Here is a 25,969-nt window from a genome sequence, read left to right on the forward strand (position 1 = left end):
ATTAGCCCATTTATTGCATGTTCATACTATTATTAGAATTCTTCGGTGGTAAAGAGAAAAACAGTATGTTGTTCTGTAAAGCAGAGTAGGGGGTACACTAGGGCAACAGTACTGAAGAGGAAAGATCAAATATGGATTGCAGCCTATTTATAGCTTGGTGTCAAGAGAGGCACTAACAATATCAGACTGAATGCTCCCAGCTGTCCTTATCAGACATCAAATCCTAAATTTCTCTGAAAGTGAGATTAAAAAACAGCAGCATGAGTTTAAAAGAACACTGTGCATAGATAATGTACTCACCTTGACAATGAAAAGTTCAGCACCAAGTTGAGCAGTTTGCTCAGTTAACAGCTGAAGGAAAAAAAAAGAATGTAAAATAAGAATTGGAAAATTCAACACATTTAATACAATTTAGGAATGATACACATCAGAATGTACCTTTGCAGCCAGGATGGAAATGATTGCTACAGCCATTCTTTGCATAGTTTGATCTTCATGATTACACAACCACTGCATAACAAGTTTGGCAGCTTCAAACCTGGAAAATAGGATTTGAAGATGAAAATGTCAAATCTGGAATAAGAAAAAATTACCTACGGCAGAAATATCAGTAGTCCAAGCTCTTATACTGGACACAACTGGGAAAAGCATGAATCTTGTCAAGGTTCGAAACTTAAATGTGGGGGTGAGAGCTGACAATGCACAAGGCCCAAGCCCAATTCCTCTTCTTCCCTGATTTGGCTCCATCCCTGGCAGTACATCCCTGTGTGCCTAAATTAAATCAAATCACCGAAAGGAACGGAAAGGACTAGGAGGAGGTATTAAAAGCTCAGGACCAGGCCAAGAATTACACTAATAGTTTGAAAGAACTATCTTGGTATAATACAAACCAACAGAAAGCCCAAACCGAATTAGAAAAATAATAAACAAATGACACCAAAACAACAAAAACTCAATGAGGGAAACCGGAGATATGATTTTTTTTTTAAAGTTGAAATGGCACCAGAAAGCACAAGTCGTCAATGATGGTCAATGGTCATTGTAGACCGGGACCAAAGGCGCAATTTGAGACGGAGCGCAATGGAGCATACGTGCATGTTCGTCCTGGTAACAGATTTCACCTTCTGACTTAGTCCTTTACTTCCCAAACCACCACAGGAGCACACTTCTAAATTTCCAAGGACCTCAAGGGAGGCACTGAGAGACTCCGGGGGTGTCAGGCAGAGGACAACAGAAGGACGCGGTCCAGGTCCAGTTGCCACTGGTAAGCTGGGTACATCCAGAAAAAGGCCTCTTGTAGCTTGTTTGCCTGAAGATATACAGGAGGTACGCTAACTCATCATTGGAGTCAACTTCTTTGGCATACGTACAAGAGGGAGCAGGTCCAATCGTTCAGGGCTCCTCTCAGGCCACAGACAGCAGGTTCAGTCTTCTTCTGATCTTCTGCAGGTCCAGGAAGTTTTCTGAAATGCATGCCCGGAGGTGCCACATTTATGCCTGTTAGCTACTTGGTGGGAATGACTCCCGGGAACACCATAATCAATAGAATAAATGTTCCTGGGGCAACCCTACCAATGTTTAGCATTTTCAAGATGGTGAAAGTTTTTGACCACCCTAAATGTGGGCCCTGAGGGGTGGAAGTGTGTCGGGAATGTGCTTTGGTAATCCTAGTGTCCTCCCACATCAAACACTAAAATCCAGTTTAAAGCAGCCACTGTACCCACAATACACCCAGAGACAGAAGTCTACTAGGACAAAAGCAGAGTAATTCAGCAACCACACAGTTAAACCACAATAATTGTTGTGGCTTCCTTTTCTCTGCCCCAAGTGTTATATGTGAACCCAGCAGGCCTGTCAAGCGTATTCTGTGGAGTTTAGAGGAGCCATCTCTGCCCATTCAAATCAGCCTATTGTTTGCTCGTGGGAGACATTTCACATCTATTTATGTCTATTTACTGACTGGGTGAAGCTGGAGAATCAATCCGCACTTCAGAATGAGAAAATACAACTTTGTTAAAGTTACTTTTTCGCAATATTTATTAAAAATTCATCTTCAAAGTTGCATTGGATTTTTAATAACTTTTAAAAATAGTTGTCTAAATATTTTTCTAGTTGGTCCCATTCCAGAGATAGAGTATTAGTATTTTAATCTGTGATGTGGTTTTCTACATAGGACAGCTATGTCTGCCACAGTGAAAATAGTTTCTAGGTACTAGTCACTGTAAAGACATGTTACTATTACATTTCCACATGTCCTAGTTTTAAATACCATTTACACTACCTTGTGGATTGCAAGGCCTACATTGGTGTAACTGATTATGCATCTGTTCTTGGCATGTAGGGCTGCTGACATTCATATCTGTGCATAGATCGCCGCCTAGTGTTGGGTCCGGATGATTGCACATTGTTGTCCTGGAAGAGTCTTCGAAGCATCCTGAGATGGGTGACTCCTCCCCTGGACCACAGTGCGCATGGGCATCCTCTCCATCCCCAGATTGTTTTTCGCCATTGTGGCAGTGATGGAGTAGATACAGGAAGTGATGACCATGCTATACAGTAATTCTGAGAGCTGCAGCTGCGACAGGCGCCGGGGAGGAGGGTGGGCGATATGAATGTCAGCAGCCCTACATGCCAAGAACAGATGCATACTGGTAAGTAGCATAATCAGTTCGAGGCATGTGGGCTGCTGAATTCATATCTGTGCATAGAATACACAGCAGTACCTCCTATTAGCGGCGGCCACCCGTGCCAGCTGCAGCAGTCTGAAAAAGAGTTTTGAGAACAGCCTGTCCTACAGCAGCCTGCTGTTTTGAGTGTACATCTACACAGTAGTGTTTAGTAAATGTATGTATAGTGGACCATGTGGCTGCTCTACATATTTCTTGTAAAGGAATGTTTCACAGGAAAGCCATGGACGCCCCTAACTTCCGTGTTGAGTGGGCTCGTGGAGGAATCGTTAATGTGCGTTTAGCTTTTTGATAACAAATTTGGATACATTTAACGATCCATCTGGCTATACCTGCTTTGGAAATGGCGTTGCCTTTGTGTTGTGGAGAGAAGGCAACGAAGAGTTGTTTAGTCTTCCTAAAGTTTTTAGTTCTGTCAATATAGTACATGAGGGCCCTTTTGACATCTAGTGTGTGGAGCATCCTCTCAGCGACATTTTGTGGGTTTTGGAAGAAAACCGGCAGTTCAATGGTTTGGTTCATGTGGAACTGCGATATTACTTTAGGCATGAACTTGGGGTTGGTACGTAGTACGACCCGGTTTGCGTGAACTTGTATGAATGGCTCCTGAATGGTTAGTGCCTGGAGTTCACTAACTCTTCTTAAGGAAGTGATGGCAACCAGGAAAGCCACTTTCCAGGTGAGGAATTGAATCTCACAAGAATGGAGAGGTTCAAAGGGTGGACCCATTAGTCTGGTGAGGACCAAGTTGAGGTTCCACACCGGTGCCGGGGGGTGCCTTGGGGGAATCACCCGTTTAAGTCCTTCTAAGAAGGCTTTGATGGCAGGCACTCTGAATAAAGAGAGGTGCTGCCTGTTTTGGAGGTAGGCTGCTATTGCTGTTAAATGGACATGTATTGAGGTGTATGCCAGATTGCATCGGTATAGGTGTAATAGATAGCAGATTATGTTCTGTATAGATGCGTCTAGCGGGTTAATGTGGTTGTTGTTGCAATAAATGACAAACCTCTTCCATTTGGCTGCATAGCAAGCTCTGGTAGTGGGTCTCCTAGCTTCCTTAATGATCTCCATACAGTCAGGTGGCAGGTTTAGGTAGCCAAACTCTAAGACTTCAGGAGCCAGATTGCCAGGTTCAGCTGTTGCGGATCTGGGTGTTGAATTTCTCCATGGTTCTGCGTCAAAAGCGCGGGTTTGATCCGCAGCCTTTGATGCGGCACCACGGAAAGTTCAAGAAAGGTGGTGTACCATGGCTGGCGTGCCCATGTTGGAGCAACCAGGATGAGTGTCAGAGAGTGCTGTCGCAGTTTGCGTGCCACTAGCGGTATCAACGGCGCTGGGGGAAAAGCGTACGCAAATCTGCCGGACCAGTTCATCCATATCGCATTGCCCTGCGACTGTGGATGTGGGAACCTGGCGGCAAAGCTTTGGCATTTTGCGTTTTCCCTTGTGGCGAATAGGTCTATCTCTGGATGACCCCACTGCTGGAAGTACGGTTGGAGCACTGATGGGTGTAACTCCCACTCGTGGGAGGTGTTCCGCCATGAGGAATATGTTCCTCTGAATGGCCCACTTCCACATGCTCTGAGCCAGATGAGACAACTGCTTCTGTATGTAGTACATGGCAGTCATGTTGTCCGTCCGGATCAACACGACCGTGTTGCACAGGTGTACTTTGAATGCTTTCATTGCCAGGAAGATTGCCATCAGTTCCAGAAGGTTGATGTGCATCTTCTTTTGTTGTGTAGTCCATAGTCCCTGCACTGTGTAATTGAGTACATGAGCTCCCCATCCCTGGAGAGACGCGTCCGCTGTCAGTATTATTTGTGGAACAGGCTCTTGGAACGGTCGGCCCTTGCAAAGGTTTTGTGGATTCCACCAATGCAGAGAGTTGTATGCCCGACCGCTCACCAACACTAGGTCTTTCAACTGTCCTTGAGCCTGATTCCACTGACGTGCTAAGCACTCCTGAAGCGGGCGCATATGTAGTCTCGCGTGTGGGACTATGAAGATGCAGGAGGCCATCATGCCTATCAACTGCATGAACACTCGCGCCGGCAGGGAGTGTTGAGGTTTGAATTTTGAGATCAGTAGTTGCATGCTGTTGATTCTCATTAAAGTTGGCTGAGCTGTGGCAGCCAGAGTGTTGATTGTAGCGCCTAAGTACTGTTGTACGTGCGCAGGTTGGAGACTTGACTTTGGGTAATTTAGTGAGAATCCCAGATCGTGAAGAAGGTGAATGGTGTGGGACATGTGGGCGGCACATTGTTGTGCTGATTTGGCCTGAACTAGCCAGTCGTCCAAATAAGGGAAGACGTGAATATTTTGTCTTCGCAGATGAGCGGCCACTGTCGCCAGGCACTTGGTAAAGACCCTAGGTGCTGTTGTTACTCTGAAGGGGAGAACTTTGAACTGATAGTGATTCCCTTGAATGGTGAATCTGAGGTATTTCCTGTGTGAAGGGTGTATTGGTATGTGGAAGTATGCATCCTTCAGGTCTAGTGTAGCTAGGAAATCCCCCTGAGTGAGTAGTGGGAGAACCTGTTGGAGGGTGAGCATATGGAAATGCTCCGACAGTATATATAGGTTTAGGGGTCGCAGGTCTAGGATAGGTCTGAGCGAGCCGTCCTTTTTTGGGATCAAGAAGTACAGAGAGTACACTCCTGTGCCCTGCTGGGCGGTGGGCACTACTTCTATGGCCCCTTTTGCGAGCATAGCAAGCACTTCTTGCTGGAGTAAATCTAAGTGTTCGGCTGACATAGGACGGTGCTTTGGTGGTATGTTGGGTGGAGTGGAAGTTAGTTCCAGACAGTACCCATGTTGAATGATGTCCCTGACCCACCTGTCCATGGTGATGTTCTTCCATGCGCGCAGGAACAGCTGGAGTCGTCCCCCGACAGGTGTTAAGTGGTCGGGGGGTAGGGAGAGGGCGTCACTGTTTGTTTTTTGGGGAGGACCTGGTGTTGCCATATCCACGTCCCCTACCCTTGGCGCTGGATCCATGATATCCACCCCTGTTGTTTTTGTCGTAGGTGGTCTGTGTGCTACCTTTAGCATACTGTTGTTGTGACCCCTGGCCCCGTGACGTTCCCCTATTTCCAGTGCGACGAAAGGAGCCACTACGAAATTGTTGGCTTTGTAGCGCCCCCATAGATTTGGCAGTATCCGTGTCTTTTTTTATTTTCTCTAGGGTAGTGTCAACGTCTGGGCCAAATAAAAATTCTGTGTTAACCGGTAAGTTGAGGATATTGTTTTGGATCTCGGGTTTGAAGCCTGAGATGCGTAACCAGGCATGGCGTCGTAACATGACACTTGTGTTTATCGCCCTGGCCGCTGTATCAGCTGCGTCTAGTGCGCATTTGATGGACGCATTAGTGAGGAGTTGTCCTTCTCTAATGAGGAGCTCTGCTGACTCTTTATACTCCTCTGGTAGGTGTTGGAGCAGTGACTCTAGGGTGTCATAATGTGACCTGTCATAACGTGCCAGGAGTGCTTGTGTATTTGCGATGCGCAGGATATTGGCTGCTTGCGCTGCGACACGTTTGCCCGATGTTTCAAGGACCTTTGAGTCTTTGTCGGGGGAAGGAGCATCACCAGTTGTCTGTGAGTGGGCTCTTTTGCGAGCGTTGGCAACCACCATAGAGTCTAATGGCAACTGACCCCTAATGTATTTAGGGTCACCAGGTGCAGGCTTATATTTCTTTTCAATCCTTGGGTTTAACACACGGGCTCTTGTGGTGTCCTTGAAAATGTCTTTGGCAGGCTTCAGAACCCCTTTAAGCATGGGCAGAGTCTTGACAGTCCTTTCCGAAGATGCGAAAGTGTCAAGCAGGAAGTCCTCCTCAATGGCGTCAGAGTGCAGTTCCACCTCATGATGAGCAGCTGCCCGTTCGATAAGGGCATTAAATGCGGCCGTGTCCTCTGTAGGAGAAGTTTTAATATTGTAGAGTTGCGCATCCTGAGCATGTGGCGTGACACTTGGGTCTGTGGGGTCATCCCATGCCTGATCAGGATCCTGTGTGTCATCGGGATCTGCGTCCCCGGGGTAGATGGTCTCGTCCCCACCATATTCCTGCATTGTGTCCGATTCAGAAGGGGTTGGAGAAAAGGACTGCGGAGCTAGTGGGAGGGGATGGAAGTGTTCTTGCAACACTGGTTCCTGCTCCACCGGTAGCTTGCGTTTGAGAGGAATTTTGTATGGCACCTCTTCCCTGACTGGCGTGATCTTGCGCTTGTGGAGCATGAGCCTGCCAGTGTTGGCGTCGATAAACTGTGGCCCTGAAGGGTCGTGTTCCGTTAGGCCAGAGGCGGTGGACTGTGTGTGGAGGACACGTGTCCGAATTTGAAAAAGTTTTGGTGCCGATGTCGGTGGCAGCCCAAAGGTGATGTTGGTGGGCTCCGAGTGCACTGTACCGGGTGAGGTAGTGTGGGGACCAGAGGTAGAGTGGAGGGCTACCTGGTCCCGGATACGTTGAAGAGAGGCAGAGACCTGCTGCACAGCAAACTGAGATGGTGGTTTGGTGGGCATCTTGGTAGTAGGTGTGGAGGCCGACCCCGACTTTTTTGTCGGGAGGGGGTCACTGGCTCGAAGGGATGCATCGATAGTCGACGTAGTCGAGGACTTCTTCGGCATCGGTGCTTTAGGCGTCGACGTTGCCGAGGCGGCCATTTTGACTGCGGAGGCGACGGGCTTCGGTGTCGGTGCCGAAGGTGTCGGTGCCTTGTGGTGCACGAGGGCGCGCCTTTTCTGAGCGTCGACCGCGTCTGCTGCGGTGAGCTCGGCGCCGAAGTCTTTCTGTACGCGTTCGGAGCCGACGACTTTTTTCGGCGTCGGTGCCGGGCCAGCGGACTGTTTCGACGCCATTGATCCGACCACCACCACTTTCGCTTTCGATTTTGAAGGGACTGGAGCGATGGATGTTTTTGGGTTTAACAACCCGGTCGTCTTGGGTAATATTGGCTCTTGCATAGTGTTCAGTGCCGGGCCGGAAGGCGGGGCCGAGGAACCATGGATTAGGTCTTGGGTAAGGCCCGAAGGCGATCCCTCGACCGGAGCCTGACGACTAATTTCGGCCTCCGTTTCGACGGATTGGCCTAACTCCTCGGGAGAGCTGTCTTCTTCAGCCCCATAGGCTTCGTCGATGTCCCCTACCTCGTTGACGGCTTCTTCACGTCGAAAGAGCTCTTCGTCATCGTCGTCCGATCGGGAACCATGCTCCGAAGCGGGGCTAGATAGTATTTCTTCCACGCTCTCGGCGTCCTCGGTGCTGAATATGTTGGTGGGCCTCGAGTCTCGCTGCCCGTCGGTTCCATAGAGTTTTCTTGGATCGGAACCGTGCGCAGGCCATGCATTTTGATTCGTCGTGATCCGGCGAGAGACATTTGTTACAGACCGGGTGGACGTCGATGTGAGGGTACTTGGCGTGGCACAACGGACACCTCTTGAACGGAGTTCTCGATTCCATCGTCGATGGAGCGTCGAAGTTTTGACCAAGTCGAATCGAAAGTTTGAAAAAGGGTGTGGAGCACTAGGACTAGTAGTCGACACCGAACGGTAACTGTACCGACGAAAACTATAGGCCTTTTGGCCTAAACTAAGTATTCCGAAGTTGAGCTAAGATAGTTGCATCCGAACCCAATGGCGGAAAAAAACAATCTGGGGATGGAGAGGATGCCCATGCGCACTGTGGTCCAGGGGAGGAGTCACCCATCTCAGGATGCTTCGAAGACTCTTCCAGGACAACAATGTGCAATCATCCGGACCCAACACTAGGCGGCGATCTATGCACAGATATGAATTCAGCAGCCCACATGCCTCGAACTTGTTATTATCTGAAAGGAAGGGTTTAGCCTGTCAAAAGGCTTTATTCTGGAAAATCGAGTTTCAGTTTATACACTTCTCCAGTCAGGCTAAAATTGTAGGCCTAAAGCCATGCTTGCAATGCCACTGTAGTGGATGGCCCAATAGATGCTGCAGTCCACTAACGACATTCAACTGACAGGCGCTGGGTACAGTACTGTACCATATACTAGGGGACTTATAGGTAAATTAATTAGGTCAATCAGTGCCAAAGGACAATTTGACCATATTTAAAAGGGGGAGCACAGAAACTTTACTACTGGTTAGTAGGGGTAAAGAACAGTGTTCTAAATCCAACAAAAATACACACAGAGTCCAGCAAAAGGCAAAATATGCAAGATGACTGACAGCTGAGATTTGATTTAAGAAGATCATTTTAAATATTTCAGAGGTTAGGTTAGGGTAGGGCAGTGTCATCTTAAGGATTGTTGAGGACTCTGGTAAAAAAATATTTTGTGAGCCCCTGTTCAGAACAGCTTTGCATTCTGTTACCAGGTTTTCTGCTAGTTGAAGCTCATATTATGGCAAAAAACTACTTTGATTTCGATTACCCATTTTCTGCTAATTTTAGCCCGCCTTATGACAAAAAACATGCAGAAATGGGGTGACACAAAAACACTGAAATGTATCTTTTCATGACCCCCCTAAATCTTTAAGATGACAGTTGGCAAAGACAGACATAGTCTGAGGTAGAGACAGGAAGTCAGCAGTTGAAATATTGCAACAGAAAGAGGTGAGATAGAGAAACTTTTCTTTCTCAGGGGGCCCAATGGAAGGTGGGCCCAGGACAACTGCCCTCTTTGAATTTGAATTTAAAAGCATTTATTAAGCGCACCTATACCATGCGGTTTCATGGCGCTTTGGGTGATGCAGTGGCCGTCATCAGTGGAAGGCTAGGCATTGTAGGCTCGGTCGAATAAAAAGGTTTTGAGGTCCTTCCGAAACTGTACGTAGGAAGGAGATGTGCGAAGGACAGCAGGAAGGGAATTCCAAAAGAGCGGGGCGAGAACAGCGAACTTCGCTCCGCCAGATTTCTGTTTCTTGAAGCGAGGAATGGCCAAAAGAGCCATATGGGTGGAGCGAAGTTCTCGGCCTGGAAGATAGGATTTTATGGCAGAGCATATGAACTCAGGGGCGGTTCCCGACCTAGCCTGAAAGGTGAGGCAGCCAAGTTTAAAGAGGGCGCGCTCTCTCACCGGGAGCCAGTGCAATGCTTTGAGCAATGGAGTGGCTCAATGGTATTTGAGTAGGCCGTGAATCAAGCGGGCAGCTTGATTCTGTATCAGCTGCAAGCGGTGAATCGCATAAGCAGGAGCCCCATTGTAGATAATGTTACCGTAGTCAATTCGTGATAGTATCATGGCCAGCACAATGATCTTTAAAGCAGATAAGGAAAAAAAACGGGAGACTTTCCTGATTATTCTTAGTGAGAAAAAACAAGCGGAGACCACTGAACCAACTTGTGAATGGACGGAAAGTTGTGAGTTCAGGAGAATCCCGAGAGTTTTGACTTTAGGGACGGGAAGAGGGGGAACACCAAGTGACAGGGGCCAATGGGATGGGGCCCATGGACTGCAACCACCTCCGGTCAGGACTAACTCGGTCTTGTCCGGGTTGAGTTTGAGGTGGTTGCAGTTCGTCCAATCCTGAATAAATGTCATGACTGTCCGGACGTTAAGAGCAGATGAAGAGGGATTAGAAAGATTGAAGATTAGCTGGAGGTCATCGGCGTAGTTGAACACCGTGACCTCCATCTGCTGTAGCGAAAAAATGAGGGGATAAATGTATAAATTAAATAGGAGGGGGGAAAGTGATGAGCCCTGAGGAACCTCACACTCCACCTTACGGGAGACAGCGGTGAAATCGGCCAAGTGGACCGCTTGGGCCCTCCCTGTTAGGAAGGACTCAATCCACGAGAAGGCCAAGCCTTCTATGCCCGCCGCCCTGACACGGTTCAGGAGGATGGAATGGTCCACCGTATCAAAGGCGGCGGACAGGTCTAGTAGGATCAGGGCTTGCGGAAGGTTGGTGTCGATACCCTCGCGCAGCTCGTCCATTACCGAGATCACCACTTTCTCGGTGGAGTGCAAGGGGCGAAAGCCAGCTTGACAAGGAGAGAGGCAGTGATTAGTTTCTACATGGGTGCTTAAGGTAGTTGTGACGTGGGTTTCCAGGACTTTTGCTAGATAAGGCAGAAGGGAAATGGGACGATAATTGGAGGGGGAAGATGGATCAGCGTCAGGTTTTTTAATGACGGGTATTACAACCGCTGATTTGTGTGGGCTGGGAACAGTTCCTTCCCTTAGCGAGTCGTTGAGAAGGGTCAGAGGTGGAATAGGGCAGGTTAAGTAAATTTCCCTAAGAATATGGGCTGGGGCAAAGTCTAGGGGAGAACCCGATTTAACTCGACGAAGTAGTGGGGGAAGTGTGTCATTAGTTAACAGTGGAATAAAATTGAGTTTGGGGGCCGTGGGCGGGGGGGAGGGATTGGCAAATGAAAGGGAAGGTGGGGGAATGTTAAGTTTGATTTTGGCCACTTTATCAATAAAAAACTCGTTGAGCGAGTTACAGAGGGACTGAGAGGGGGGATGGTAGCCATAGTTCGACTGGATGATGCCAGTTCATAGACCGTAGAGAAAATTTCCTTCGAGCGGGACTCAGCTGCCATTATCCTGCTAGTGTAGAAATCAGTTTTAGCCTCAAGAATGCCCTCAAGAATGCCCTTTTTATAGGTTTTTAGGACAGACAAGTAGATTGTCTTTAACTCGGGACTGTAAGTTTTTCTCCAAGCTCGCTCGGCTCTCCTTGCAGCTAATTTCTTCCCTTTTAGGTCTGAAGTGAACCATCGATTGGCTGCATGGGCCCGCTTAACTGTGAGCCGCCTCAGAGGGGCGAACTCGTCACCCGCCAGAGTCAGCCAGTTGTTAATGGCGGCCAATTGGGAGGTAGCGGCGAGGCCTGCAAGGTCAGGACTGGTTTTGGCCAGAGTTGAGCAGAGAGAGGGCAGACACCTTGCTGGAATGGTAGCCAAACCCTGCGAAAGTCATGGGCCCAAACCGAGAGACTGATCAACACCATTAGGAAAATGTGAGAAGCTGCTGACAGATGGAACATGTGGCAAAAGGCTTGCAGCCTCTCCACATGGCAACATAAGGACATGGTAAAAAGAAGAAAGCACAGATACCCAGCCTGGGCAAATTTCACAAATGTGCCCAGCCCTCCGTGAGCAGGAGTGGAGGCAAAGTCACTTCAGGTGATAAACACAATGATCAAGATGAGGAAACACAGTCTCTTGGAATGACGGACACAGAAGCTATCCTGTGTGCAATCAAAAGGCACAAGTGCGGCACTAGAGATTCGCATTGGAGAAGTGGGAGTAGACGTAGCGCTAAGAAGGGAGGACTGGAGAAATGTTGTGGATATGGTTAGGGAGGTTGAACAAGAAGTCGTCTCAGGTGTCCCAGCACCTGGTTCTCCATGCGACCTGCTCTCTTGACAGCTTGGATGTTTATAGCGTCTACAAAGTGCATCTGATCACTGGAGGTCTTGTCTATCCTATCTTAAGACGGTACCAGATTCCAGCAATTGGGCGATATCAGACTACCTCGATATACCAAATTCACATTAATGTTTTGAATTGATTTGAATGGATGATTTTTTTCCTTTTGTTCTGGGTGCAACCAATTTCTTGCTGTCCTGATGAAGGCCCTGCCAAATTACATTCGATAGGGTTGAAACTTAAGACAAAAAAAGACTAGTGTTATGATGCACGCACCATACTCTTATTTGAAGTAGTGTTCAGAATCAGCATTTCATCAGCCCCCTGTCATATGTCTATATATGTTGTATACAATTTGTTGCACAGCACCAACCCACAACCTTTCACAAGTGTCACTATTCATTTTCACTGCGTGTTTTTTTGACCACCTGAGATTGGATACAATGTATTCAATTAAACACACTGTATGACTTGAGCCAATGGTTTCTGGATTACAACATTTAACCTTGGAGGTTTAGGCATAAGTACACCCCCCCCCCCTCCCCCAAGGGAACCATTGTCCTATTTTGCAATCAGTAGCACAGGTTCCCAGGGTCAAAGGTTTGCCCTTTAATAGTTTGGATGGACTTGCTCTCTCAAGTGGAAGAGGTGTGGCGCAGCGGACAGGGTGCCTGACTCCGTACTATGGGGTTAACGGTTCAATCCCAGGCGCCGGCGGCAGGTTAGCCCAGCACCATGTCACTCTGGGCAATAGCTCGCTTAATCTTCCCGATGGCCCCCAGAGCCAGGACACCACTTCGGAGGTAGCTGTGCGCTTTACAAATACTGGTATTTCATTTATTTCATTTCAAGGACAGAGTAGACGAAGTGGAGGGGAGGCCAAGGTGTAACTTCCACATCATGGGAATGCACAAAGGGAAAGAGGTGGCGCACCCAGAAAAATTCTTGTAAGATTGGATACACTGCATTATGGGCCTTGAATCACTTTTACTCTGCTTTTTTTTTTCCATGGACAGGCTCAAGGGGTGCCGATCAGTTGGCCCGCCCCCGGGGGGCCCGCTCTGCCCATTGATTGTCCAATTCCTCAATTTCCATGACAAACGCGATGTGGAAATCGGCTAGAGAGGAGAAAGAATGGACTCTGGAGGGGAGCAAATATGTTTTTTCCAGACTATGCGATAAAAGGTACAAAAATTGAGAAGCTCGTCTGAAGAGGTGAGAAAAAACGCAAGAGTAATGAACATTTAGTGTATGTTCATATTCCCTGTGAGACTGAAAGTAGTTTTTTACTCCAAGATGGTGTTTTTTGATAAGCCTCAAAAAGTTTGGGACTGGGTACGCGGGAAAAGAAATCTGGCAGCTGATCATAGGCCGGAATGGACTCCGCTCATAACTGGGAAGCAATGTGGTAAGTGGGATGCTCTTTCAGTTGGGGTGAAAGTCTGGCACCCAATGAGATGGAGGACAATGACAACTATAAACACCATAGATTTATGAAAGTCTGGTGATTGCATCTTGTGGTCCCATCTTGTCAAGAGGAAAGTGGCGATAGCAGAGATGAGGAGCAATGAGTTCAGATTTGTGAGAGGCAGTGAGACCCTTGGCCTAACCAAGGTTAACAAGTTTGGTACATGACAGAAGAGGGAACCCCTGAAAGAAGACAGGTGTGGATTATGGGAGCGGGCAGCATGAACTGCTTTTCTGTAGTTGGGGTACAAGTTGTTCTGAACTTGCAGTTAGGAAAGTGGGGTGGGGGAATTGGGGACAGTTCTTTATGAGCCTTGGAGAGACTTCGATAAAAACATTTAGAACATCAAAAAACAAACTATCACATACATTAAAGGTAAGAGTGAGGGCCGATTGTGAGGACTATAGTGAATACATTCCCTCTCAAAATGAAGGTCTATCGTAAGTTGGGGAAACTACAAATACTCTCCTGGAACCTCAATGGCATGAGCTGCATGATCAAAAGTGTGATAGTTGCTCAGTACATTTGTACACACTCACCCCTACCTTGTGCTACTGTAGGAAATCCATTTATTAGGTACAGAGTGTAACTGTTTCAGTAGGGGTCAATCCTCTTCACGAGGTATTTCAGTGTTTTTAATAGACTCTAGAGGAGTAGCTATATTAGCCAAAAACCCTCCCTTTTCAGATTACCAAAAAATCGTAAGACCCCAGGGGTATTATGTAGGGATACAGGGCTCATGGGGAGGACGGATCATAATGGTAATGAGTATATACCGCACCTGCAGCAGAGAGTCCTGGATAAATAGGCCCTAACTTACTGGAATAAGACACTTCGATCCATGTAGTGGGGAGGATGTTTAATGATGTTATGTGCCATGAACTGCATAGATCAACTTTCCCTACTGGGGTCTATCAGGCACCTAGATGATTGGCACAGTTTGTCTGTGCTCTGCTTGGAGAAGTTTGGTGACTTAAGCATTTAACAGATAAAACAGTGCTCATAATTATCGAGGGCTCAGAAAACACACTGTAGAAAGGAAGGACGCTGAAAGAAGTAGCCGAACTGACAGGGTTACAATAGTGGAAAATAATAGGTATATCCAAAGTGGGAGATATTGTGGATGTGGGGGGTGAAGATATCCCAGGCACAAAAATAATAATTTGATTTATCCAAAACCAAGAACTACAAATGCACACAACTTAGACATGCACTATAAGCGGAAACAGTGGACTGTCTAGACCTGCCTTAATAATACCCCTTTGGAATGCATAATACTTATGGGGGAAGCTAGTAAAATTGGGGCTTGCTTATTTATAGAACTCTCAAACAACAAACTGGACAATTTTCAGAAGCTGCGGACTACGTGGGAGCGATGTAGGTCCCATGGAAACCACTGATTGGGAAGCATTAGAGAAGTTGCCATAAAATAGTGACAATGCCCGATTCAACTGAAATTCCTTCATAGATTATATTATAAAAGAAGTCGACTTCATAAAATGGGTAGAGCCCAATCCCCCAAATGCTTAAAAACTATTCGGAAGAGGGTATGTTTTTGCATACGAGTTGGCAGTGCTGTGAGATTCAAACTTATTGGAGAGACGTGGCATATAGAACCGGCTGCTATTCGCAGGTAAGAGATTCCTTGAACTCTGTAATTTGTTGTGTGGTGATCCAGAGTGAAATAGATTTAATGAGGGCTCAGCTGTTTCGTATGTTGAGGTTTGTAGTTGCAAAAGGAGAGATTGGCAATGAATGGGGTATGCACAGATCCCGACCAAAGAGAAATGGATTGCTGGAATGTATATATGCCACCATCCAAATGCCACCTAATGCTGAATACTCTGTGCGTTTAGATACCGTTCGATATTGGTAAGTTTCTGAAATTGTCCATAAGATACGTTTTAAAGAATTGGAAACAATATCGCATGGTAGCCTTTATTTCTGACAGTACACTTTGGGTATATTTCATACAGAGCTTAATCAAAGCAAGAGGAATTGCAGTTTTAAATAATTTACGTCTCGCTTCTGATACGAAGAAGTGGTTAGCTTTTTGGTAAGTTTAAATCTGAATACATATACGGGTTACAGGATCTTGTAATAGCATGTGGAGAAGGATATTAATATTACCTATTGGGATCTTTTTAGGTTTTATAATTTGGTGTGCTGACACATGAAAGGAATACACAGCTTAGGTGTTAAATTCGACAGGACAGGGTGAGTAATCCCTTTCAGACTCTTTTAGATCATATATGAAATTCTTAATGACAATGTCTATCTCTGGTTTGTTTGATTCTGGGATAAGATAGACTTTGTCATATATAGGTCATACCAGATCCAGTGGTGCCTCATCACAGCACGACTGTGCTGTTAGCTTTGACCCTATCAAAGAATCTGAAGTAATGGGGCCTAATGTCCTTTCTGCTCTTCGCCGGCATGTGGGTTTGATTTTTTTATGATTACCACTACCTTGTGATTACTAAGAAATGTAGAATTGGGCAATATAATATTCTCTCATCACAATTTGTTGTCACTAGTCTCTTATAATTTTGACAGTTGTTATGCTTATACACGTCACTTGAGACGTTGATTTCTGGTATCAAACACTAGATTTGTTTTGATTTTGCATGCCTACCCAAACTATACACATGCATTTGGTCACATTGTACGCATGGTATAAAAGTACACTTTGAGATAGTGGTGGAGGCAATTATGTTGCTTCTAACTGTTTATCTTTTCATCAAGGTCTATGTCTATATTGTTATTTTCTTTAACATTTTAACCCTGATAAAGTCAAAATTGTTGGCAAAACACGTGCTGGCTACTGTGACATTAAGCTCTGTGGATATACCAAAATAAATGACTTGTGGAAGCCAAGATTTACATTTTGACCTGTGGAGTCCAGAATTTAAATGAAAACAATAGAAGAGTGAAAAATTATGAATGCAAATTATGCTTATGTACTGACTTGTGTGTGCCAACTGGTTTATACAAAATGTACAGGACCCTGTTAGTGGTTCCAAATTTTGGAAGTGGGGTGAACATTCTTTCTGTATGAGCACCATTCTGATTAATCTGGATTTTGTTATATTGTGTTGATTGTCAGGTGAGAACAGAGTGATGTCCCATTTTTTACCCCTCTTTTTGACTTAAGGGATAGACTTAAGCTAACTTCAAGGGGCAAGCTAGGATTAGGGTTAGAGGACGAGGTGGTCTAACAGAAGATGTTCTGGTTTGGGTTGGATTACGGCATGGCATCTGCTGTGGAATAAGGCTCTATCAGGGTTGTGGTAAGGGACAGAGGAATAACGTACGCTTATTGCAATTAAAGTTCTAAGTAATGGCATTTGAAGATGGTACAGGAGAACAGGGCTATTTCTCGCCCCCCATTCGAAAAGTGCCAGACATGTGGTGCAAGGGGAATAATCTTAGGGTTATGGAGAATTCAAGCGTTAGGGGTTAGTGAAATTGTGCATATAATCTAATTAACCCTTAATATAAAAATCACCTTTTACTTCTACATTTTATATTTTCCACAGACAATCCTGATAAACACTTTGTTTTACCTCCATTTCTTTAAACCTACATCATGGTATTCTGTTTTGTAACATGCAATCCTCAAAAGCAGAGATCAAATCAATAAAGAGAACTTTCACAACACACGTGCATAATACTGAGAAGTAAATTTTTAACATAGATTATATATGCAGGTAAGGGACTGGACACAAGAAATGCAAGCAAGTATAGTCTTCACTCTTAGATCCATTTGTGGTTCGTTTCATTTTTTGTCATCCCCACTCATCATCTTTATTCGTAAGATGGCACCACTGAATGCCTTCTCCTAAAACATTACATAATCTTTTATTAGGAGTACATCTTTTCTTAGATTTGTACAGCCCTTATGGCAGAGGCTGGCCGAGTCAAAGCCTTAGCAAATGATACACGATTACTCCATTTTATGTTGCTACGGTAAAATTGAATCTATTTTCAAGGTTTATTCTATAGAATGGTGCAAGCAAGTCTCACTCCATTTGACTGAAGTGTCGCTACCCAATGTTTTAAAAACATTTAACATGCTATTCTGCATTTACACTTGCAACTCACAGGCATCTTAATGACATTTTAAATGAAATAAAGATGTGCCCTAAATTACCTACAGAAGTAGTTTCTAAAAATCAGTAACTTGTTTAATACAGAAGAGCATAAATGATTGAAATGCTCTACATCATGTTTTTTTTTTACTTCAGGGAAGAAATGACGTTTGGAATTTCCATGTGCACTTTAACAGTACCATACACCAATCCCTATGTGGTTTATACTGGTTTTAAAAAAAATGTAGAAGCTAAGCACAAAAGCAAATCAAGAGTTTGCATGAAAAAAATAATGCAGCACTTTACATTGGTACTCAAATACCTACCTGTTAAAAGGAACATCTTGCAGAATCCGGTCGCTGCACAGTGACAAAAGGCAGTTTTTCTGAAGCTGTACGACAAATATAAAGAAACAAAAATGTGTTAGACAGTTACAATATAAAAAGGGAAGCCATATAGCATATCATGTCAACATTTTCCTTCATGACGAACACACTGCTTTTCTTCATACAGCAGTTGTAATGATTAAAGGCAATGTTTAGAAGAAGTAAACCTTATGTACACACAAATATATTTTTGTTTAAGATTTATATTTCCTTTGAGATTGTAGGCAGTGGCAGACACGTTACTTGTGTAACTTTGGCCTTAATAAGCCCCATGCAAAATTTCACCCACCCGGGCTGCCTATGGACCTTTTTAAAAATCTAACAGTACTCGGGCCGCCCTGATTACCTTTTACATCAATTGGGCTGTTAGGCAGTTTATACCCAAGATGATGTCCACATCTGTGAAAGTGCTTGTATTTAAGAAAAATAAAAGAACTGATCTGGGTTGTTACTGCCCCATTTCTTTGATTAGTTCAGTGGTGAAGATCATAGGACAAATGGTCTGAAGCAGGTTATTGATCGGGGTCAATGATTGCAGTATATTATCTGTTCAGTATTGTTTGTGGCCTGGCCTTGGGACAGTCGAACAATGTCTTTACCTGTACCTTATTGTAAATAAATATCCAGTCCCCAAGCAAAAAGCCATACATCTAGCTTTCATGGATCTAAGCTCAGCATGTCAACAGGGAGAAACTTTGGGATATAATTTTGCGCTTGAGCATGGAGGTTTGGCTTGTTAACTTGTTGTGCAAATTGCACTTTAACCGGTCTGCTTTCGTCGAGTCCAATAGGGAATGCACCATGCACTTAACTCTTAATCGGGGGTGCACCAAGTTTGTAGCTTGGTGCCATTTTTATTTACTGTATATCAAATTCATTTGGAAAAGCACTTGTCAACGGTGGGGTGAGGGGCATGCCTCAGATTGGCCTACGATCGATACCAGACCAGTGCTGCTTTATGCTGTCCTCATATCTAGTACAGCTTTGGGGCTAGAGCGTTTTTAAAATATGTTTGCGCACTTCATGAGCAGTTTGTATCTGGGCATCAATTTCATTAAATCTCATGAAGGCAACACTATCAGTTGAATAGCAACTTTCCCATATCTAGGAGTGCTGTTTGATTTGGCTATGACCTTGTCCCCTCTGGTTGCTTCTACACACAATACTTTTGCCAGGAGCATAGCCTCTGTTTTTTCTAAAAGGCTGAGTCGTAACTCCACCAAGGTCATGTTGGATATCTATAAAGCCAACCATGTTTTCATTGCCGATTATGGCAGTAAAACGTGGGGCTCTACCAACCTTCCATGTAATGAATAACATGATTTTAAGGAGACTCCTTTGCCTTCCTCAATGCTGCCTTTCATTTTTATTTACGAGTAGCTTGGGCTAAGCTTCTTGTCTAATACCTTGCAGTTGCAGCCTTCGTTATTGAGGCTGTATGTCTGGTTCAGATCAGAAAAGGGCCTTAATCATTTGATTCTGAAGGAATGTTTGTCCTTCAAATCGGGTCTATAAAATTGAATGGGTAAATTATGTCAAAACATGCTTTGACAGACTGGTATGTCCTGCCCAGAAACCAGTTAGTAGCGAAGTTGCCTTGAACAAGGCGGCTTTTATGGCCTTGAAATCAAAAGAGAGAGACTGGTTTGAAATGAATAGGTCCTGAGACACAGCATATGTCCTGTTGAAAACCTCACCTACATTACAGCCTTATTTATCATTTGGTATGCCCGATCATTGTTTTTGTTGACCCGCTTCAAATCTCAATATAATTCATCATCAGTTAGTTGTACACAGGGGGATTCCTTCTGATCCTATTTCTGTACCATGTAGATGTGATTGCCTTTTGAGACAAAGACTATGCTCTTCATGAGGTTTTGCTCTTTTTATAAAAGCTTGCAGAAATTTTTCCTTTTTCCCTTTTTTGGTGGTAAACATTTTAAACAAGTGTGATTGGCTTAGTTTTATTTGAACCTATTGTCTGATGCACATACTTCTTTTTATCTGGTTTGTTTTTTATCAGGTGCTGTCAGACTAAGGAAATCTTTACAATGTGATTGATGTATTGTTGATGTCGTTTATGGCTTTAGTTTGTTGAAATCGAATAAACATTTTGAATGTAAGCTGCTTTAAGAGTATCATGAGACAGGTTAGATTGACCCAACTGATGAGGTATTGTGGCAAAAGTGATCCTGCAGGTTCAACCATTTGGTATATTTGCTTGGCTGAGAAGCCAAGAAGGAAAAGCTACAATTTGTGGGATTACAGCTGAATGCCTCTAAGTCAGAATCTCCCCTTAACCATAATGACAGAGCAGTAGCGTGGAGCCTCTGTAGGCTTCAGATAGCCTGCCTCTGGGCCAGCGCATAGAGCCGCTTGCTTGGGGACTGGAGTGCAGACAAAAGAGGGCAGCCTCCATCACCCAAAGTGTACCACATGTTCTGGGTCACCTGGTGCTAAATTATTAGTAGGCAACCTATTTCTGGGTTAGTGTTTCCTAAGTGGCAGCGGAGCTACCTAGCTGTGAGCTGTTAAAAGTCATTCCCTGACCAAAGCTTTAGTCTACATCTGTGGTTGCCTGGCCAATGTATCCCTATGCAGGCGGAGGGAGGGGGCACAGTTCCAAGGGTGGCTGCCTTCACCACCTGTTATCTGCCCTTGCTCAGCACACCTGGTTTCAGGAATCGGGGGCATGCTCCCTTGGCCTGAACAGGAAGCAGCAGAGGTGCCTCAAGATTGGGAGGTAAGCGGTCAGTGGCTCACGGAAGGGCCTCCTGAGCACTGGCCTGGTTGTGCATGGCAACGCTGGGTAGCGGTTTCCCTGATTGCTAGGTAGTGAATGACCACCTGGTCGCCGGCCGGACATCCGCCCATCTGGTAAGTGACTGGCTGACCGAAAGGACAGAGGGTCGGACGTTTGGCCAGTCAGCGTTTAGAAACCCTGGCATTGGCTTGTGCTCAAAGCTCCTGCAGGTCACAGCCGCTGGGTTCAGCTCCATTCGCCAGACTGCAGTGTGGCAAAGTACTCATGATGGTGTTCCACAGGTCCCAGGAAAGCGCCATAGCTTCGGGGTGGTGAAAAGCTCTGACCATGTCCCAGCCTCAGCTTACAAAATTTAAATACATACACAGGTTAAAGCGGGTCAGGTTTCAAGGTAGATCAAGCCAATGTGCAAGTAAGGGTGTGCCAACTCAGAGACTTGCCCATGAATCACATGTTTTTCTTTTCTTTTATTCTCCATAAAAGGTCACCAGAAAAGCAGATGCAATTAATTTTCCACATCCCTAGTTTTAATTAAACGGCAGCAGCAAAATGAGGGCCACCTTGAATAAAACAGATTTGATAGAACTTCATGTTAAGCTTAACTGCCCAGCTATTGATTCATTCATATAGAATATCATGTTGAATACAGACTGTAGGAATGATTATTGCTGATTTGTCAGTACATGGGTTCTCCAAGTGCATTGACTTTTAGCAGAAAAAGGATCATGCCTTATATATAAACATATATTTGTTTTAAAATAAATGATATGCATAAAGTCACTATCTAAAAGTGTTTTAGTGTTCCTAGTCGATCCTTATATTTCAGGTGGACACACCAAATAGGCTAACTATTCATTTTATCGACTATAAGGTGCAGTGCAGTTGAAAATCACCTAATGAACAAAAATAACTCCACGTATTCAATGTAACCCTGCACTCAGAGTGTGGCACAAATGGATCATTAAAAAGAAGAGGACTAAGTTGTCCATTACCTGTTGGTGATTTGGGAACTGTTCCATAGCCGCAAGGAGTAAATGGGTTACATCAGCCAACAGTTTGACAGGCATCCCTGCTGCCAAATCCTGCTTGGTTAGGTTAAACACACACGCACTTGCTGCCAGCTGCACTGGTAAATTGGAGGGGTGATTTCGCATGCCAATAACCACAAGCTGAAATACAGGCATAAATGCAATAACAGTTTGCTTTTATTCAAAGTAAGAAATGCATGAACATAAACAATTTTGATTTGTTTTTATTAAACAATTATCATGAGAAATGTTTTGTTTCTCCAGAACCACATGCTTTCCTTTTCTTGAAATAAATTCAATTTCATTAATTCATGATGTACTTGTGTCACTTCATATATAGTGAAACTGTTTGCATGAAAAGACATAAAAGACGAAAATAGTAAAAGATAAATAAAGCACAATTGATAACAGCTGAGCAACGAAAACCTATTTTCTAGTAGGATTTTATTGTAATTGTGATATGCTAGGGCTGTATTTTAGAGCAAATTCTAAGGGCAGAGGATAGACTCCACAGGAATGAGAACAACAAAGTAAGGATGGCAATGCAGCATAAGATGAAGACCGGAAGATCCAAGAAGCCTTGGAAGCATAGTGAAGGCAAATGTAATGGTAGAGATGCATGCCTTGAAAGCATAGTAAAAGCAAATGCATGTGGGGTAGCCCGTATCGAACCAAAGCATGAGTCTTCCACTGGTAATCTTGAGAGTGATATAGGAGCCAAGTTGATGCGAGTGAACAGGACTCAGGACCCAGATGGAGATTGGGTGGAGGACTGCAGCCAAGTCCTATCCAGAGGAAAGCTGAACAATGGCAAGTGGCTCAGTTTACTAAAATATCGGTGCCTTGGGGTGGTCGTGGGTTGAGGAGAACAGATGTTATGCCTGAAAACTGGGAGAGTCCTTCCTTCAGAGCTTCATGCGGTGAGCCTCTCCTGAGGACTAGCAGAACTTTTCCTCTCAACTGCCACTTGTACAGCACAAAAACTGGGCTTAGTTGTGGGAGGTAGGGAGATGTAGAGAAAGAGTCACACGCTACTAATAATTTGGCACCGGACACTATACAGAACACCAAAGACCAAAGTTTGCTTGACTCTTGGCAGGATAAAAGTTAACAAGGACATGCAGAATAACCGAGCTATTGGGAGGAAGAATAGGTTCGAGGACCTAACATTTGCATTTTGAAACTTTATTCCATGGAGAGAATTTAAAGTCATTCCTGGCGGGAACCATGGCAGTATTGTACCTCAGAGCGTGAATGAAGAATGAAGAGTAGGCTCTAACACAATAAAATTAATTGTGCAGACAAACAACGAATGAAGGAATGACAGCAAATAATTAAAAAAAGGTGTTTTTTATATTTCATTAAATGAAATATTCCATTAGCCTACTGGTGCAATATTTCCGCGCTGGGTGTGAATAACTGAGCATCAACATTGTAATATAATTCATGCTGAACTGGTGAATGGTCTTGGTAATTACCCAAGAATTATATCACTAGAAAAGGTTATTGAATAGCGCCTTTGAATACAATGGTGATAGTATTTCAGAAATGTAGCTTGCTTTAATATTATTCAGTGTCCTGAATTCCAAGTTTTAAGACCTTCACCTAATGATCGTGAAGACTGAGGAGACAGGCCTAACCGATCACTATGAATCTGCAATAGACTGCCCATAAGAGAAACTGGACTAGCCTCCATGAGGTTTCCACAGTCATCACAATGAAATTATATTTGGTCCTCTGACCCACGCCCAGGGAGGAAGTCTGTATGTATGTACGTATGTAATTATGTATGTTTGTTTTAGTACAAAGGCTCGCAAAAACACACCCTGAAGGAGAGAGACTGGTTTAATTCCTCAGTACAATTGTAGCTTTGGGTCTGTGCACCCAAATAAAGAGATGTGCCTAACTCAACTGTGCAACGGAGTCTCCAGAACAAAAGACTGTTTGATCCTCAAAGGGACCTGCACTCCCAGTTATTTCACACACATACCCTGGACCATGACAACAGAGAAGGACTGGAATAAGATGTTCATACTCGAGAAAAAAACAACTTTTGACGAGGTACTTTCGCTTTTACCTGGGGTTACTCGCACCACTTACAAATGGAGGTCGTCTTCACTCGCTCCACGTAAAGGTACCTAGGCGAGGGATGACTTGCTAGCAGAAAACTACTATGTACTGCACCCAGTGGTCAAACTACTTTCTCACTTCTTCCAGATGGATTCAGAATCTATAGAGATCAATGTACCCTATTTTGCATTCACACATAGTGGTTCCGAGGGATCTCATGTTAATGAAGGCAAGAAAAGTGCAGACATCCACCACATTACTGTTCCAATCAAGAGACAGAGGGTATATGGGAAAGCTGTTGGTGGCACCATGTGCATAGTTTAACACTGGAGAGTAGGAACACACAAGCTGTATGAGCCCATGAAAGAGCATGAAGGATAAAACATCATAAAAGGCTCAAATTAATACAGACTGCAAAATAAGCAAAGTACAAGTCACACTACTTGCTGGTATAAAGGGACATTTTGAGGGTGTGCATAAGTGCAGCGATGGGGACCTGGCATTTATAATGAACACACAAATGCAGTAACGTATCAGAGTGCAAATCTCCAGATTGCTGGCATTAGAGATAGTTTTCAGTTCAGCCAGTTGGTGACAGGATACAGACCTGTCAAGAACGGAAAAAAGCCAATACTTGAGCTTAATACAAGTTCTCCAGGAAGAAAGCTTTCATGTTCAGCAAATAAAGGAAAAGTTGGTGAAGTTTCCAATTCTTCTGAGAAAGGAGAATTGTTTCCTGCATATCTCCAAGATTTATGTTTGAAGCGCCGCAAAGGAGTGACAAAAATTTGATTTACCTAGCTAAAGCACAAGTTACTTACCTTCGGTAACGATATATCTGTAAGAAACATTAGTCAGTTATAGATTCCTTACCTTAGCATTACCCCCAGGCATAAGACTGGATCCGGAAAGATTTTTCGTCGGTAGTACCACTGCGCGTCGGAAGGTGGCGTCGGTCGGCTCAGCGTTCGTAGTGGTGGTGGTGGTCGCCAGGATGATGTTGCGGCAGCTATTTAGACGCCGCCCTCGCGCGCGGACGTCAGTTCTGTACACGACTTTCCGCGAAGAAACTCAGAGCCATGCAAGACACTGACCATTGGTGCACAAAACTAGGGCCCTGAAAGGATGACCTTAACCCTAGAAATCAGTTCGCAGAACAGGGAGTATGGTTGGGGCGGTAAGGAATCTATAACTAACTAATGTTTCTTACAGATATATCGTTACCGAAGGTAAATAACTTGTGCATCTGAAAGAAACACATTAGTTATAGATTCCTTACCTTAGAATAGATACCCCAGCAATACCAACCCCGGTGGTGGCTCTGCAAACCAAGATCACACCAGAAAGTCCTGGAGAACGGAACGGCCAAAGAAGCCATCTCTCCGGACTTGGCTGTCCAGGCAGTAATGTTTGGTGAATGTGTGCAGTGATGCCCACGTGGCCGCCTGACAGATGTCATTTAGAGGCACTCCTCTTCCCAAGGCAGTAGTGGCTGCCGTCGACTTGGTGGAGTGAGCGCAGCCCCACCGGATGCTCCTTTTTAGCTAGAGACTAACAAGCCTTAATACACAACACAACACAACCAACTGAGAAATGGTGAGTTTGTGTACGGCCCGACGTAGCCAACAAACAGTTGATCATCCACTGTTTTGTGCGATCCAGATAGAAGGAGAGCACCCGTTTTGGGTCCAGACGGTGGAGCCTCTCTTCTTCCTTTGAAGGATGCGGAGGTGGAAGAAGGTTGGCAAAGCAATGGTCTGCCCGATGTGGAATGCAGTGACCACCTTAGGAGGAAAAGATGGACGGGTCCTGAGAACCACCTTGTCCGAATGGACAGACAGGAAAGGAGGTTTCGAGGAAAGAGCCTGGAGCTCACTCACCCTTCTAGCAGAAGTGATGGCTACCAGGAAAGATTACGTCACACACTCCAGGAGGCAGGTCGAAAGAAGTCAACTGCCGCTGCTCAATCTCCACGCAAGGAGGTGGAGACTGGACAGGTTCGGGTGGAGGACAGTTCCCTGCTGCTGCGACAGAAGATCCTCCCGAAGAGGCAGTCTCTTCGTGCCCAATCCGGAGCCACAAGAATGACTTGGGCCCGGTCGCGCCTGATCTTCTTCAG

General features: G+C 44.9%; 1 protein-coding gene across 3 annotated transcripts in view; it reads right to left on the reverse strand.

Moving 5' to 3' along the window:
• Positions 1-25,969, reverse strand: part of LOC146834963 (protein zyg-11 homolog B) — a 308,674-nt gene that overhangs the window by 149,876 nt on the left and 132,829 nt on the right. For all 3 annotated transcript variants that reach the window (XM_085602608.1, XM_085602607.1, XM_085602610.1), the window contains 4 exons: positions 21,745-21,921; positions 17,929-17,993; positions 439-538; positions 301-351 (listed from right to left, as the gene is read on the reverse strand). In XM_085602608.1, coding sequence (XP_085458734.1) covers positions 301-351; positions 439-538; positions 17,929-17,993; positions 21,745-21,921 — 393 coding nt within the window. The remainder of the gene's footprint in view (positions 1-300; positions 352-438; positions 539-17,928; positions 17,994-21,744; positions 21,922-25,969) is intronic.

The sequence above is a fragment of the Triturus cristatus genome, chromosome 4_2 (assembly GCF_964204655.1).
Source record: "Triturus cristatus chromosome 4_2, aTriCri1.1, whole genome shotgun sequence".
Taxonomy (NCBI): Eukaryota; Metazoa; Chordata; class Amphibia; order Caudata; family Salamandridae; genus Triturus; species Triturus cristatus.